Source organism: Sebastes umbrosus, chromosome 17 (genome assembly GCF_015220745.1).
Source record: "Sebastes umbrosus isolate fSebUmb1 chromosome 17, fSebUmb1.pri, whole genome shotgun sequence".
Lineage (NCBI taxonomy): Eukaryota > Metazoa > Chordata > Actinopteri > Perciformes > Sebastidae > Sebastes > Sebastes umbrosus.
This window is the reverse complement of record NC_051285.1, coordinates 11333861-11349237: the sequence shown is the minus strand read 5'-3', so window position 1 is coordinate 11349237 and position 15377 is coordinate 11333861. Positions and strand designations below refer to the sequence as shown.

Here is a 15377-nt window from a genome sequence, read left to right as displayed (position 1 = left end):
ACTCTTCTAGCCGGTTAATTATGTTTGAGAGAAACTGATGGTTGCTGTGACTCAAGTGTACGCTAATACACAAGAGGCACAAACTGGGGCAACCCAAAATCCAAAGATATTCAGTTTACAATTATATAAAACAGAGAAAAAGCAGCAAGTGAGAAGCCGGAGCTGTCCACGAATCAGCTCATTGTTTCAGCTCTATTTGCTCTCTTTGTGAATCATGTCAACGACGAGGCTGATTTCCACATTTTGAGTCTGAAACATGTCGACTTGAGCTGAGAGGACGTGACACATGCAAATATCCTAAAAACATACTGCGCAGTATACAGCACCACAAATACATATTTTTATTGCATGTAGTCTGATCCACAGCGAATGCAGTTACACATGCGTTGCATTACAAGGACAGGCTATTACACATCAAAGGGAGTGAAGTAAAATAAAGCTGATGCCTAATTTGAAAACATGGAAATTGCGAATAACACTCGAGGCGGACTCAACAAAGGCGGCTGTTCAGTCGTCACTGCGCTGAAAAGAGCAGCACATACAGTGTTTTTGACCGGCAAGAAATTGATTATTAGGGTTGAAGAAAGCGCCTCGTACCAACAATAGAGCCAACTGTTTGACAGAGAGTTATTTATATCTAGAGAGAATATTCACTTTGAGGATGAAATTTAAACCATTATAGACCGAAACCGCACATCTGGAAATAGAAATGAGTGCTCAGCTTGAAGGAGATGCTACTGTATATAATCATGAAAAGACAGAGTAGTACTGGAAGAATCCCAGACGTTGTAAACCACCGCTATTCCTATTTAAAGAATAGGTTTTATTAACCACTTGAATGGTCCGTTTAATGGCTATATATCTGCTGAACTGACTCTCCTCCATTACCTCCGCAACATTTATGTTTATTTCTGACTGTAAAGGATTCTTGTGTGTTTTTCTCGGTAGCATGAGAGAGCAGATTTTCCAGCCCATCAGTTCGTGATCCAGTGTGAAAGAAAATGTCTTTACTTATTAGCAGGCCAGTTATGAATACACGGGATGCATCCTCTGTATTAGTGTTACATAAAGGGATTAATTTTACGTCAGATTAGTAGAGAAATAAGGCTGGGATCTTCAGCAGATGGATAGTACGGCCTTTGTAATGACAGAGAGGAGGTTGGTTAACTGTAAGTTTCCCTCTAACCGTAGTCAAGTCATTAGACGGTTTACATTTGCTCATTTCCTGCTCAGTTTAAACCCAGTGGAACCAGTTAAACCTAGTTTCCAAAGAACACACGATTCAAATGATTTGATTTGATCATGACAACGTGATTCTGAAGGTCGTGGGCATAAAATAAGTCATCACATGTTATCTTTTTTTGTACAGAGGTTTGATGATTTCAATCATTAGCTTACTAACTGACCACCAGACGATGCATGATTATATTAAAAATGAGTTGGACCAAAACAAAATCTCAAAGGAATAATTTGGCATTTTCGGAAATACCCTTATTCACTTTCTTGTTGAGCTTAAAGGGCCAGTGTGTAGCATTTAGGGGGATCTATTAGCAGAAATGGAATATTCAATATTATGTTTTCATTAGCGTATAATCACCTGAAACTAAGAATTGTTGTGTTTTCGTTAGCTTAGAATGAGCCCTTCATATCTACATAGGGAGCAGGTCCTCTTCACAGAGTCCACCATGTTGCTCCGCCATGTTTCTACAGTAGCCCAGAACGGACAAACCAAACACTGGCTATAGAGAGAGCCTTTCACGTTTTTATGTTACCTGAAGGCCACCGTAGTTCTCTGACATGCTTGGAAAGGGAGAAGTGAGCGGAGGGGTTTTCAGTTGGTTGCAATCTGCAACCACACCACTAGATGCCACTAAATCCTACACACGTTTCCTTTAAGATGAGTAGATCAATAACACTTAGGGTTGTAATGATATGAGACAGCTAGCTTGAGAGAAGAAGAGAAGCATAGGTACAAAAAGTGTACATATTGATAATATACTGTATATGGGTTACATCATAGAGTGTAACAGAAATTGTGCACTTTTCATGTGCAAATGTAACTACTTTAAATATCTTTTAATACCTCAAAGAGAAAAAATAATACTGTACATGTACAATTTCAGTGGCAAAAAAAGATGAAACAATCTTTTTTCCATAGTTTGTGAAATATAAATCGTAAAAGAAAAAGTCTGACACATTAAACGTTTAACAATTTAAGATTTTTTTTTTTTTTTTTACAAAACTTAAGGCTTTCTAAAGGATCTAATTTCATCAGAGCTCAATCTTTTGTGCTCCAGATATCCTGTTGGCCTGCAGTGTGAACACAGCCCATGAATACTGGTACAAAGCTCTCTACCTGTTTTCCATTTTTTCTTCATTAATCACTATGGCATGAAGCAATTTCTTTTACAAACAGTCCCTGAGCCAAACTTATCTCTGTGGCTGTGGCCTCACAGCTGTTCACTTCCTGGTTGTCTGTGATTGGTCCGGAGTCACCATTTCATACATGACGAGCAGTTGAAAGGATCCTTGGTGGTGTTGGTGTATCCAGACAGGACGATGGAGCTGGGGTCTCGCTCTGCCACCGGGCTCTCCTCGTTGTTCAGGATGTGCTCCACCAAGCAGCGCGCCGCCTCCTCGATGTTGGCATTTTCCTGATGGGAGAGGAATAAAAGAAGAGTGAAGAAATCATGTTGCCACTCCACACACAGCCACAGTGGCATGGCTCTATGCGCGGCAATGTCGGTCCTTGAATTAAGATTAGAACAGAGCAACAGAATGAATGTTATATTCTACATAAGCTTTTTACCAGAAAGAATATATTTGGATGTAACCCCTTTGTAATCACCAACATTTGGATTAGTAACTGTAATTTAATTAAATTTTTTCTCAGTATCTGTAACTGATTACAGTTAGACAACAATATCTATAGCTAATATTAGCCACCATAGCACTGAGGCTGTAGCACCAAACCCCTTCAATGTGTAAGGGTGTGATTTATTTAGGATTGTGTTATTTCTTGTTCCATTAGTGGCCACATCTGTCCACAGATGTCTAACGCAGCCCTTCTCACTGTCAGAATGAAAAATATAGCATATGAAAAAAGTCTGATTTTGACTTAATTGACTATCTCCCTTTTTCATTCTGACATCGCACACTAAACTAATGAGGAGCCAGGATGTCACCAAATGATAGAAAACACTTTTGTTTCTGTCCTGTCTGCTGAGCCTCTGTGTTCACTAACTACGCTACCGTCGCTGACTCGCACCCTGGTGTGTAACTCATTAGAAAGGGAGGAAAAAACAGAAGGTTAATTCACACCAGACTGCTGACATTCCTCTATTTGTCTCTTGAGAGCACAGTAAATAACGTTTTCTGACTTTTAGTGTTTGCACTGAAACGCCCTACAGTAATTTTCAGAATCATTTGTTTTTATAGTTGGCTTCTGTTGCAATAATATTGCTTTTTTTAGCTAGTTAAATATGTAGTTAACCTGACTGTGTAAATTATGTATAACACAGTGATTTAACCACAAATTAAGTCTTTGCCTCAAGTGAAGCAACTCTTTCCATTTGGGGGTTAATCAAAAAAGCCCTCTAACATTTTACATTTGCATAGAAATCACTAGTATATTAAGTGATTTGTGGAAAATGTTACTACCACCTCAATCAAACTCTAAATGTCTTTTCCACTGATTTGACTTGTTCAAAAAGCTGCATAAGTCACGTATCCGGTGTCTCCCCTCTCGTACCTTTGCAGAGGTCTCGAACCAGCCGACGAAGCCGTTCTCCCTGCAGAAGGACTCGAGTCTGGGCTGCTGGGAAGCCAGCTGGTCGGCCTTATTGGCCAAGAGTACAGCTGGAACTGGCCTCCCATGGTTCAGGGTCACCTTCGGAGAGAAGAAAGACAGGTTAGATGATGGTTGTACTACAGCTATAGAAATTTAACTGTAGGAGCATTTGTTGTAAAAAATACCCTTGTCAGTGTTGGGCAAGTGTAATAAGTTACTTTTTACTTATTACTCCTTTAAAAAGTAATAATATTACTTTACTTATTACTTGGTATCAAAAGTAATTAGTTAGGTTATATTACTTTTGCTCATTTCCAACCATTAGATCAGTGATGTGACTGGCTGAGAGAGTGTTTAATAATCAGCACACTCGCTGATCTATATTCACTTTCACCCAAGGCCTATTGAAAGAGGCTGGGCCACGGTTTTGAGCTCTGGGTTATGACACATGCGCAGTGTAACTGGAGCTACGGGCGTGCGATCCTAGTGGCTCAATTTTGCCGAGTGCAAATCAGTTTTTGCTGCGCATGTGTTGCACCCCAAAAGATATGACGCGTTGATGACGCGTGACATCTCCTCTTTTCACCCTCCTTGACTTCACCCAGCCGTTTTGCACGTTGCGCTGCTGCACAAAACCGAGGGTGCGCATGGAGATGCACGCACAGTCCGTGCACCTAAAAGACCCATTTTATTATTCAAATTTCAGCTGAGGGTTGCAAAATATTGAAATGGGCTTGTCTCTTCCTCTCCCTCAGGGCACGGTCACACATGCACCTGAGGCGATATTCGCATTAAAGTTCACCAGAGTTCAACTGGCAGTAATGGTACAGTCGTGCATTACTGAGTAACGCGTTACTGCCCAACACTGATCTTTAGGTATGTAGGATATAACAACATAACGACACCTTTTACAGTCGATAAACTGTTATTATGAACATATTGATTATAGCCACTTTAAAGGCAGAAACTAGCAAGAGTACACTAGACTTTTAAAATGATCCAGCTGAAAAACCCAGCCCAGTGTTGCCAACTTTTTTTCCAATTAAAGTAACTAGCAGCAATAGCTCCAAAAGTCCCTAAATCTAGAGAGATAGTCGTCAAGTCGACAACACTGACAGTCAGTCCGTTCAGGCCTCCCTCCAAAGCCACTCCCCCAAAATTATCATTACGAACATAAACATATCACAATGAACGTTAACAACAAACAAAGCTATTGTTAATACTCACAGCTGTCAAGCTAGCGGCTTGTGGAAGACTCTGGTGATGCGCAATGAGTGCACGGGCAGAGTGTGCGCAGGTAGACAGGCAGGTTTGCCGTCCAATCATTACATTCAGGCCAAATGAAATGATTGGACGGGCTCATTACAGTCCTGCGACAGCCCTGGATACCAGATTTTTTTTTTTTTTCTGTCCGAACATTTGATTTATTGATTGCTGTCGGGATGTAAGGAACATTTTCCTCTTATATAACAAAAAATGTTTCTCAAATCTTTACCAACCCTGGCTTCAAGGTGTCAGTGTGCTTCAACAGAAGTGTTTCTCGGATGGTAAAATAGCGTCTGAAACCCTCTCCTCTCACAAACACTTTTCCGACTTTGGAACTCACAATTACATTCTGAAGGTTTTTTTTCCACACAATTACTTCTGTCACTTTTTGAATATACAAGCGCAACACCACGCCTTCCAGGACAGATTGTGCTAAAGTGTAGACCATTTTCCCCATTTGAGTAATTATCGCCCCTCTGTATGACAGCACAGCAGGATTTTCTTCCCGTCTTCAGAGTAACACAAGTAAACACTTTTGCCTTTTTACATGTTTGGATGACACGTAGCACACAAACTAGTTATTTTTGAGCATATTGATACCAGACCAGACTCCATTCACAAAAACAGTCATTTTACTTCAGAGAACACAGGAGTTGCTGTTCTACCGCTGCATCGATCGGTTAGTTTGTTTGTGGTATTGTCTGGCTTTCAGATGAACGTGACGTCCACACAGCAGTACTGTACATTGCTAAGCTTCCATGCCGACCGCACTCTAAGTTACTGTATGTAATGTTAATACACTGACTAAAAGGATGTATATATTCTGTACATGTAGCAGCGTCATCACGCAGCAACCTACGTCAGGTCACGTGGGAAAAAGTTTTTAGAAGGGCTTGGGAAAATAGCATTTTGATGCTCAAACATACATACTTTGACCAAAATTTGACATAAGGAACACCACTGTGAAGCTACAAAATGATATAAAAAACCTTTTTAAAAAAAATAATAATAATGTACCCATCCTTTAAGCAGTTCCAATATAATAGTATCTTTTACCTCTGCTGTGTGCAGACTATTGATGTCACCTTACATGAACTTTGGGCATTGAAGCTGCTATTTTTCAAACTACTTTTACAGAAGAGCTGTCAACACACACATGTGCCTCTGACAGCTGTTAAATCCTTCCTCAGCATAATCACATCACTTTGAATTTGTTCCTACAGTACGTGAAAGCAGTAAACGTTGAAACACTGCAGTGAAAATTAAAGATATTTAGACTGAAATGTGGATGATGTATATAGTCTACAGGTGAGAAAGAAAGAGGCCTCCGTTTGTGCTGACCTTGGAGTCCAGGTCATCCTTCCACTTCAGCACGGCGTCGAACGTGGAGGCCCTCGTCACGTCGAACACCACCATAGCTCCCACCGCCTCCCGGTAATAGACACGAGTCATGTTCCCATACCGCTCCTGTCCTGGGACGCATGGGACAGCCAATCAGACACGCACACATATTTATGTAAAGACACCTTTCAAGTCCGTGAAATGAAATCAGCTCACGGCACGGTTTCTTAGTGGTAAAGATAGCCAGTTTCTGTGTGTTTATTCTACAGTAGCCGCCATCATGTGACTTGTATTATCAGCATGGGATCACTTGCGTCACAGCCGAGCACAAGATCTACATTCCTCAACCAGGCTTCAAATGACAGGGAGGGACCCAGGCATCCAGCCGACAGACACACACTATCACTCTCATCACTCACTGCAAAAATCTCCATCTTATCAACTTATGTTTGTATATCACTGAGTCAGAAAAGTAAAAAAAATGTGTATTTTTTGTATTCTAAAGCAGTGAATATAATCTGACAACACTGGCAGAAAACAAGAAAAAATTGCTTGATAAGTAATAGTAAGGAGATGTTTTGAAGTAATGTTCATGTTTTTCCACACATGCTCCTACTTTCCTAAAACTGCCCTCAGATTGATGTCAAAAGCTTATTTCTAGAAATAGCTTTACAGATTTTCACAGCTGCTGAAGGTGAAACAAAAGCTTTTTTGTTTCCAAAGATCCTAAAACTATGATGGAGTATTAGGGCCACATTGAGGGAAAAAAAGATCTGGGATTTTGAGAATAAAGTCATAATATTATGAGAACAAAGTCGTAATTTAATGACAATAAAGTCATACTATTTCAAGAAAAAAAAGTTTTAAAATTACAAGAAAAAAGTCATAACTATACGAGAGAAAAAAAAGTAATTTCCTCCTCCACTAAAGAGGCATTTTCCCCATCAGGTCCGTGTGGATCTTTCTTCAGAATAAACGCAGTTTCTTGCACAATATTTTCAAGGTCCTGGTACTGATGATAATGTGGTGCTGATGTACCAAAAGATGAAGTATTTTGTTATTTGTGAAACCTAAACTAAAGTATAACTTCACAAGATGCTCCACGTTCCTCATTTTCACACAGGCGGCACGCTGCTCTATTTCCCCTCTCAAATAACACGTAAAATTACTACTTTATAATATTATGATTTTATTCTCATAAAATTACGACTTTTTTTCTTGTAATATTATGACTTTATTCTCATATTAAGACTTTTTTCTCATAAACGTACAACTTTATTCTCATAATACTACCACTGTTTTTTCACGTAAACTTATGACTTTATTCTAATAATATTACGAATTTTATTGTAAATTTATGACTTTATTCTCATAATATTACAATTTTTTTCTCGTAAACGTATGACTTTATTCTCATAATATTACGACTTTTTTTCTCGTAAATTTAGGACTTTATTCTCATATCACGATTTTTTTCTCGTAAACCTATGACTTTATTCTCATATTACGATTTTTTTTCTCATAAACTTATGTATTTATTCTCGTATTACGATTTTTTTTCTCGTAAAATTATGTCTTTATTCTCATAATATTAAGACTTTTTTCTCGTAAACATATGACTTTATTATCATAAGACTTTTTTCTCGTAAACATATGACTTTATTCTCATAATATTACGATTTTCTTTCTCGTAAACGTATGTCTTTATTCTCATAATATTACGACTTTTTTTCTCGTAAACCTATGATTTTATTCTGATAATATAAAAAAAAATCTCCTAAACCTATGACTTTATTCTCATAATATTAAAAAAGAAATTCTCTTAAACTTATGACTATACTCATTATATTACGAATGTTTTATTCTCGTAAATTTATGACTTTATTCTCATATTACGATTTTTTTTCTGGTAAACCTATGACTTTATTCTCGAAATGTCATATTTATTCATAGTTTTCCCTCCATGTGGCCCTAATAGACTACTCCCTCGTATAAAAACACACATTCTTTCCTTTAGGAAATAAATCCTGCAGAGCTTTTATAACTCTCACCTGTGATGCAACAATAAACCCTGTTAAAGTTTGACAGACCTGCTATGTCCCACAGCTGCAGCCGGATCACAGTGTCGTTGTCCCACTGCAGCACCTTCAGGGCGAAGTCCACCCCGATGGTGGCTCGGTAGTGCTGGGAGAAGATCTGGTGCACGTACCGCTTGATGATGGACGTTTTCCCAACTCCCAGGTCTCCGATGACCAGGACTTTAAACAGAAGCTCCTGCTGCATGGCTGCAGAAGTATAGTAACTTTATGAAGGATGCTGCTGCACAGGTAAAGCAATTAAACTGTCAACTATAGTGAAGTCATGTAAAGTAGAAAAATAGATTATTATTGGACTAGTAGGACATTTTTGGACTGCAGTCCTCCCGTTTTCTCACACGTGAGCGTTTACTTCACGGTCTACTGTCAGCTCCTGAACACAACTCCAACACAGCTAGTTATTAACACGGTGGTGCGTTCAAGCTCTCCTCGTAAACTTTGGAATTTGTCACGCACTTCTTAATTTTTTTTTTTAACAATGTCTTTGTGGGTTTTTTTTTGTTATACAAACATCAGCATTATTATGCAATATATTCAATACAGGATTTACTTTAACAAACACACACATACCCCACACACCCAACCGTTCTCTCTTAACTTCTCCCTTTCTCACAGGGCCAAAATCAATATACCCAATATCCTCATAAACACCCAGTTTGTTTTACAAGGTATATGTTATTCTCTCCATTGACATACATTGTGCCATATTTTTTTTATCCAAGCGTCCATTGTAGGTGCATCGGATTTCTGCTCACTTTGTAATTACATTTTTTATTTTTTGTTCCTACAGCCTTTGAATGCAGCATGTTGCTGCGCCGCTCTGCGTACAGTTACGGTACTGGTGCTGATGAGAGCGAGGAGGAGGATGTGTGATGCTGCTGCTGCTGCTGTTGTGTCCTGCTGCCATTTCATCCGCGGATCCTCACCGAAAATAATCAACCTCTAAATGAAGCTCAGAGGGATCATCTCCCGGTGTGAAACACCCTCAACAGGCGGCTTTCATCTCTGAAAAGCGGTTGCACATGTTGATGGAGGACAAGAGGCCTGGTCAATAGGATGCGTGGGTTATTTCTGTAACACAACCACTGCTACTCTGGAGGATCATTTTTAGAAGACCTAATCATCAATATGGGGTTTGCTTTTTACAGATACTGAGCTCTTATCTTCGAGGTAGGTCATTATTTATTATTAGATTGTTGTCCTGAATGTTATTCTGAAGTAAATAATACTCTATAATAATAATAATAATAATGGCTTTAAGCTAAGTGGGTTGGGCCTCATGATTCAAACTCATAATTTTATCTAAACTTTGCAGGATATGTTATTATGAAGCACATTTCTATTATCAACTTCTGTTTAGCAGTTATCTCTTCATTAAGCTTATATATATTTGGCTATAGCTTCAAGGCCTCATTGTGTGTTATTGCTGTATAACAACCAGCCTACTATCCACATGGGGGCTGACTACACCAATGTTTATTGAGTTGAAGAGGAGTGGCCTCCCCCTCCCTCCCTCCTCCTTTTCCCTCAAATTAGATCACCCAACTGTAAATCACATGGACACTGCTGAGATGATTTGAGCCTATTACTCTTACCCTCATGGTGGCAGCCGTAATCCAAGAATAATCCATGTGGTTTAAATGTGCATTTTGTTTTTAATCTGAATCCATTTAAACACAGCCTCTGTTTCTAAAGAGGAAGGTGTTATACTCTGTTGTTGTTTTCATTGTTTAAAGGGGCTCTATGTAAAAAATCCGAAATTGCTTGTCAACAGTGGCCGTGAAGTCAACGACAGTCACGTACTTTTTCTTGCAAAAAATGTCATATATGATCATAAACTCAGTGTCTTTGGGTTTTATAATATGGATGACACTCACTGATGACTGAATGCTTTCATTTCCTCACAGATTTTATTTTGGTCAGATATGGAGACGATATGGCTTTATCAGTTTCGTCTGATCGTCATCGGAGACTCCACGGTCGGCAAGTCGTGTCTGATCCGGAGGTTCACGGAGGGCCGCTTCGCCCAGGTGTCTGACCCGACGGTGGGAGTGGACTTCTTCTCCCGCCTGGTGGAGATCGAGCCGGGCAAAAGAATCAAACTACAGATCTGGGACACCGCGGGACAGGAGAGGTTCAGGTAAAGACACAACTCTTTCTTTTCCCCCCCTCGATCCTTCTCTTCATCCATCCACAAAACGGAATCATGACCTACAAACATAAATCACTCTGCTGCTTTTCCATGTGCTTTCTTTTTAGGAATCCACACCAACATTACATAAACACATCTTGCCCTCCATCCTTGTCCCAATCCTGCTGGATGTCTCCTCAGATGGGCATTAAAGATTAATCTAGACATAAAATAGGCACTGTAGTTTATTTTGAGTCAAGAGCACTTTCCTCCTGCTGTAAATACTCACTATAGAGCCCCAAATCTGCAGCATAAAATAGTCCCCAACAAATTCACTATTTACTCCTGTTTGAAGAACGTTTTCCAAAAACTACAGTGCCCAGCTGATTTAGGAAATTATTTAGCTTTTTTTAAATACAAAAGTATATATTCTAGGGCTCTCTACTGAAGACATATTTTTTAAAACAAATACACAAATATATATACTGTAATTTCTTAAAACAGCTGTGCACTGTGTTTTTTTGGCGAACATTACTCAAACAGGAGTAAATAGCGCATCTGTTGGGGACTCTCTTCTTTTATTTTCAGCACAAACAATAAAGTTAGTTTCACCATCCATCCATCTATCTCTCCAGGTCCATCACCAGAGCTTACTACCGTAACTCAGTGGGCGGGCTCTTGCTCTTCGACATCACAAACCGCCGCTCCTTCCAGAACGTCCACAACTGGCTGGAGGAGGCCCAGAGCCACGTCCAGCCGCACAACATCGTCTTCCTGCTGGTCGGCCACAAGTGCGACCTGGAGGCCCAGCGTCAGGTGACCCAGCAGGAGGCGGAGAAGCTTGCGGGGGCCTTCGGGATGCGCTACGTGGAGACGTCGGCGCGAGAATCCATCAACGTGGAGAAGGTGTGGATGAGGTTTTACTTACTAAGATTCCTTTATTGTCACATCTCAATATTATTTTGTTTTGGCTCCTTGACATAGCAGGATAATAGCAATAACAATAACAGACATTAAAAGGTAACAATACAGTAAAATAAAATACAATATAATAAAACAATAATATAAATAATGTGTGTGTATATGCCTTATATTTACATGTTGTGTGTTTGCACAGTTAGGTCTGTGTGTGTGTGTGTGAGTCTCAGACAGACAGGCAACAGGGTTTTAGTGTCCTTAGTTCATGAGCCTGGTTGCCTGATGGAAGAAGCTGTCCCGGAGCCTGCTGGTCCGGGCCTCAAGGTCGCTGTACCATTTGCCAGACGGCAGCAGCTGAAACAGTCCACAGTCCTTATTTAGCTTCATCACCAAACTTGTTGCCTTCAAAGCCTTTAAAACGCATCTTCCTCAGATGAGTTTAGTGCATGATCCTTCAGAATCTGTTTTTTTAATTTTGCTTCTTTTTCTTAAAGGCGTTTGTGGATCTGACGAGGGAAATCTTTGAGCTGGTACGGAGCGGGGACATCAAGATCCAGGACGGCTGGGAGGGCGTCAAGAGCGGATTGGTCCCCAGCACTGTCCATTCCTCCGAGGAGGTCACCAAGGGCAGCCGGCAATGCTTCTGTTGATTTACCTGGCTGCAGCATGTTGGGGGTGACAGGTAGTAGTAGTACTTCAGTGGACTCCCATCTGTAGGAGATTTCTCTCTCTCGCTCCTTGACTGCACAGTTTTTCGGGGACTTGTAATATTTTCCCCGCTCACACTTTCCTTCTATATATATATATAAGACTTTGTTTTATCTTTCGGGTGCCTGTTTATGGCTCTTCATTGATGTTCCTAACAGGCGTAGAAGCACAAGAAGCATCCTAACTCTCTCCCTGTTCTGTGTGCATGTGTGTGTGTGACTGTAATAATCTCAACACCTTCAGCTTTACTGCACTTTTGGCCTTTCCTGATGTGTACAGTTATACTCCAGTGAGCCAGTTGTTGGCGCACATCTCTTAAAGACTGATACTGTCAGTGTGTTTATATCTCTCTCATGTTAATTTAAATCTGAATCAGTGATGCCGAGACTGAGCCATGCCTCTTCCATTTCATGCATAATATATTGTAACCGTGTACGGACTGTATAATCGGTGAGTGACAAGACAGAAAGGGATCCTCACTGATTGTACTGCACTACAAATCCAAGTGGCTTAATACATAAAAGAGAGCGGAGGATATTGAAAGTGAACTCAAATTGAACCAAAGTTTGAGACTCAGCCGGACTCTTTGTCATGTTTGTTTGTCTGACTGCGACCTGCTAATGACGGCTGGAGAAACTGTGAAAATGTCCAATGGTACATTTGATGTTTGCTGAAAGGAAAAAGCTACTGTAGCTGCTCACTGATAGCCATTATGACTTGACCATAGCAAGGATTTTTATCAACATGGTAAGTACCCAAGTTCATGTTTACTACTCTGTGTTTGTTTACTGGTGAGAACGGTTGAGACATAACCTTAAAGGTACAGTGTGTAGCTTTTAGGGGGATCTATTGGCAGTTTTCTTTAGTGTATAATGCAATTTGCGGCCCTTTAACAACCTCAATCCGGCCCTTTGATCATTTATGAATATTAAAAAAATGTTTTAAAAAAATAAATAGTAATAATTTCTTCCAATAAGCGAGTTTATTACCGTCGGTCAACGTTACCTCTCACATTATTGACTGTTAAAATCAATATCATTGTGTTTTTATTTAAATGACCTGCTAATATTCTCAGTTTATGGGTGTTTTATTATTAAAACCCATATTTTAACCCAGGCTGTTTAAGCAGAGGGAGTTTAGGAGACTTAAATTGAATTTCAAAAAGATGTTAAATGCAACATTGTGTTTATTAAAACAACAACCTACTAAGATTAAAAAGGTGTAATGTTTTCACATTTAAATTCCTAGCTTTGCAGATCAGACATTTCAAATCTGTCCCTTCTAAAAAAAGAAAAAGTAATTGAATAGGCCTGGCGTATAATCACCTGAAAATAAGAATTGTTGTGTTTCCGTTACCTTAAAATGAGCCGTTTATATCTACATATATCTCTTCACGGAGCCGGCCGCCATGTTTTTGCTACAGTAGCCCAGAACGGACAAACCAAACACCAGCTCTAGACAGGCCACGGTCGGCCACCGTAGTACTCCTATATACGCCCTCGGCACATGGGAGGCGTTTCAGTTGGTTGCAATCTGCAACCTCACCACTAGATGCCGACAAATCTTACACACTGCACCTTTAAAGCCTTTTGTACGGAACCCCGAGGTGTTCAATGTGAAATAAATTAACAAATTCATGTGGATAAATTATGTAAAATATATAAATGAACCAACAATTTGTGAAATAACTGCAAGAAATTATTAAAACTGAACTCGTTATTACGACATGTTTATTTCCTCATTCTTATTAGAGTTTTATTGGAGTTCATTTTTTGAAATTATAAAATAAAATGTGACATTAAAAACCAAAATATTCTTAAATAAAAATATACTTTTAAAAATGAAATGAAATACAAATAAACACCAATAAAACATTTTCAGAAATTATTCCAAAAATTATTCATTTATACATTTTTACAATTTATTCATGTAATTCTTTATGTCATAATCACTTGTTATATTGAACACTTTGGGTCTCCACACTCCACACTGATTTTATGACTTTGTTTGAATATTAAACCAACATTAAATATGACATGACACCTTTAGGTCATAAATATCCTTTCACACTTATGCCTACAATCTGTTTATAGATTCAATTATATCCATATTTAATCAATGCATGCCTCCATTTAAACTCAAATTTTCCAAAGAAAGAAAATATCTTTTATTTTTGATATAGTGTAAATAAATAGCCATTTCATTCAGTACCTGGAATCTCATCAGAACGAGCAGAATGAATGAAGATGAAACACTGAAACAACAAATTAGGATTATTTGAACCCCACTATAATTGCTCAGACTTCAGGTCAGATTTGTGGCATTAATATTCACTTATTCTAACAGTTTAGAAATAACCATGCGTGAGTTAGTTTATTTTAACCGTACAGTGGAAGTGTCTCTTTCGAGTGCCTTTTGGAGGAAAATAAGCCTAATTAGCACACGCAGTCAACTTCCTGCTCATAGATAAAACTGTGTTTATCCTGTGAATATTAAACGGTATCACATTACACAACCTGTAAATAATTTATTTGAAAACAAACCCCTGACAAAGTTGACTCTTTCGATGTTGTTGTGACTCTGGGGTTATTATAGCACAAGTGTCATCAATAATAAATGCCTGGAGACATTAATAAAGATTCGCCTTGTGCAAAAATTGAAGGTACGCTGCTCTTTCTACCATAAACTGACATATCGTTGTGTAACTAACAGGCAGTAATAGGCCACAGCCACAATGTTAACAGTGTAATGCTGTGTACGATCACTAGATGGCAGCCTTAGTGTGTGAATGGAGGGCTATTTCAACACGTTTTGTGGTTTTAGCTGTTCAAATTGTGGCCTATTTCTACTGAAAAACGTTAAAAACAATTTGTAAATAAAAAAAAATAATAGAGAAATTTTCTAAATACATATTGTATAGAAATACTTGTACAAATTTACAGTTTTTTCTCCGTTGCTTTGGTATAATTGTTGAGTGAAAATGCATAAATTGCATTTCTTGTTGCTGGCCTCAGTGATGTTTTGACTTTGCCTCGGTGACTTATGTGAATTACAATGCTTTTCTAATGCTTTGTATGCATGTAATTATCATTTCTCAGTCACTTTTACAGTTTTTCGTAGGTACCAA

The 15377-nt window shown here is 38.9% G+C and overlaps 2 protein-coding genes and 1 long non-coding RNA gene across 3 annotated transcripts; 2 read left to right on the top strand and 1 right to left on the bottom strand.

Annotated features, from left to right (window-relative positions):
• Nucleotides 1-1916: 1916 nt before the first annotated feature.
• Nucleotides 1917-9041, bottom strand: rab38c (RAB38c, member of RAS oncogene family). The gene is made up of 4 exons (XM_037749739.1): nucleotides 8488-9041; nucleotides 6398-6528; nucleotides 3752-3889; nucleotides 1917-2654 (listed from the first exon to the last, which is right to left on the bottom strand). Exons 1-4 carry the CDS (start codon nucleotides 8678-8680, stop codon nucleotides 2493-2495), a joined length of 624 nt encoding a protein of 207 aa, XP_037605667.1. The 5' UTR covers nucleotides 8681-9041; the 3' UTR covers nucleotides 1917-2492.
• On the top strand, nucleotides 6356-9299 carry LOC119476320. The gene is made up of 3 exons (XR_005203993.1): nucleotides 6356-6490; nucleotides 8639-8724; nucleotides 9284-9299. It is a non-coding gene; the product is annotated as an uncharacterized LOC119476320 (long non-coding RNA).
• A 5-nt stretch (nucleotides 9300-9304) lies between these two features.
• On the top strand, nucleotides 9305-14762 carry LOC119476317 (ras-related protein Rab-39B-like). Its single transcript, XM_037749737.1, has 4 exons — nucleotides 9305-9663; nucleotides 10401-10633; nucleotides 11260-11530; nucleotides 12037-14762. Exons 2-4 carry the CDS (start codon nucleotides 10419-10421, stop codon nucleotides 12190-12192), a joined length of 642 nt encoding a protein of 213 aa, XP_037605665.1. The 5' UTR covers nucleotides 9305-9663; nucleotides 10401-10418; the 3' UTR covers nucleotides 12193-14762.
• Nucleotides 14763-15377: the final 615 nt, after the last annotated feature.

Bases quoted from the DNA above. Each gene is read 5' to 3' on its own strand.
- rab38c (XM_037749739.1), bottom strand. From the start codon at position 8,680: ATGCAGCAGGAGCTTCTGTTTAAAGTCCTGGTCATCGGAGACCTGGGA. The intron at 6,529-8,487 runs GTCTGTCAAACT...CATGCGTCCCAG, and splicing joins GCAGCTGTGGGACATAGCAG to GACAGGAGCGGTATGGGAAC. The intron at 3,890-6,397 runs GTCAGCACAAAC...TTCTCTCCGAAG, and splicing joins AGGATGACCTGGACTCCAAG to GTGACCCTGAACCATGGGAG.
- LOC119476317 (XM_037749737.1), top strand. From the start codon at position 10,419: ATGGAGACGATATGGCTTTATCAGTTTCGTCTGATCGTCATCGGAGAC. The intron at 10,634-11,259 runs GTAAAGACACAA...CTATCTCTCCAG, and splicing joins GCGGGACAGGAGAGGTTCAG to GTCCATCACCAGAGCTTACT. The intron at 11,531-12,036 runs GTGTGGATGAGG...TTTTTCTTAAAG, and splicing joins AATCCATCAACGTGGAGAAG to GCGTTTGTGGATCTGACGAG.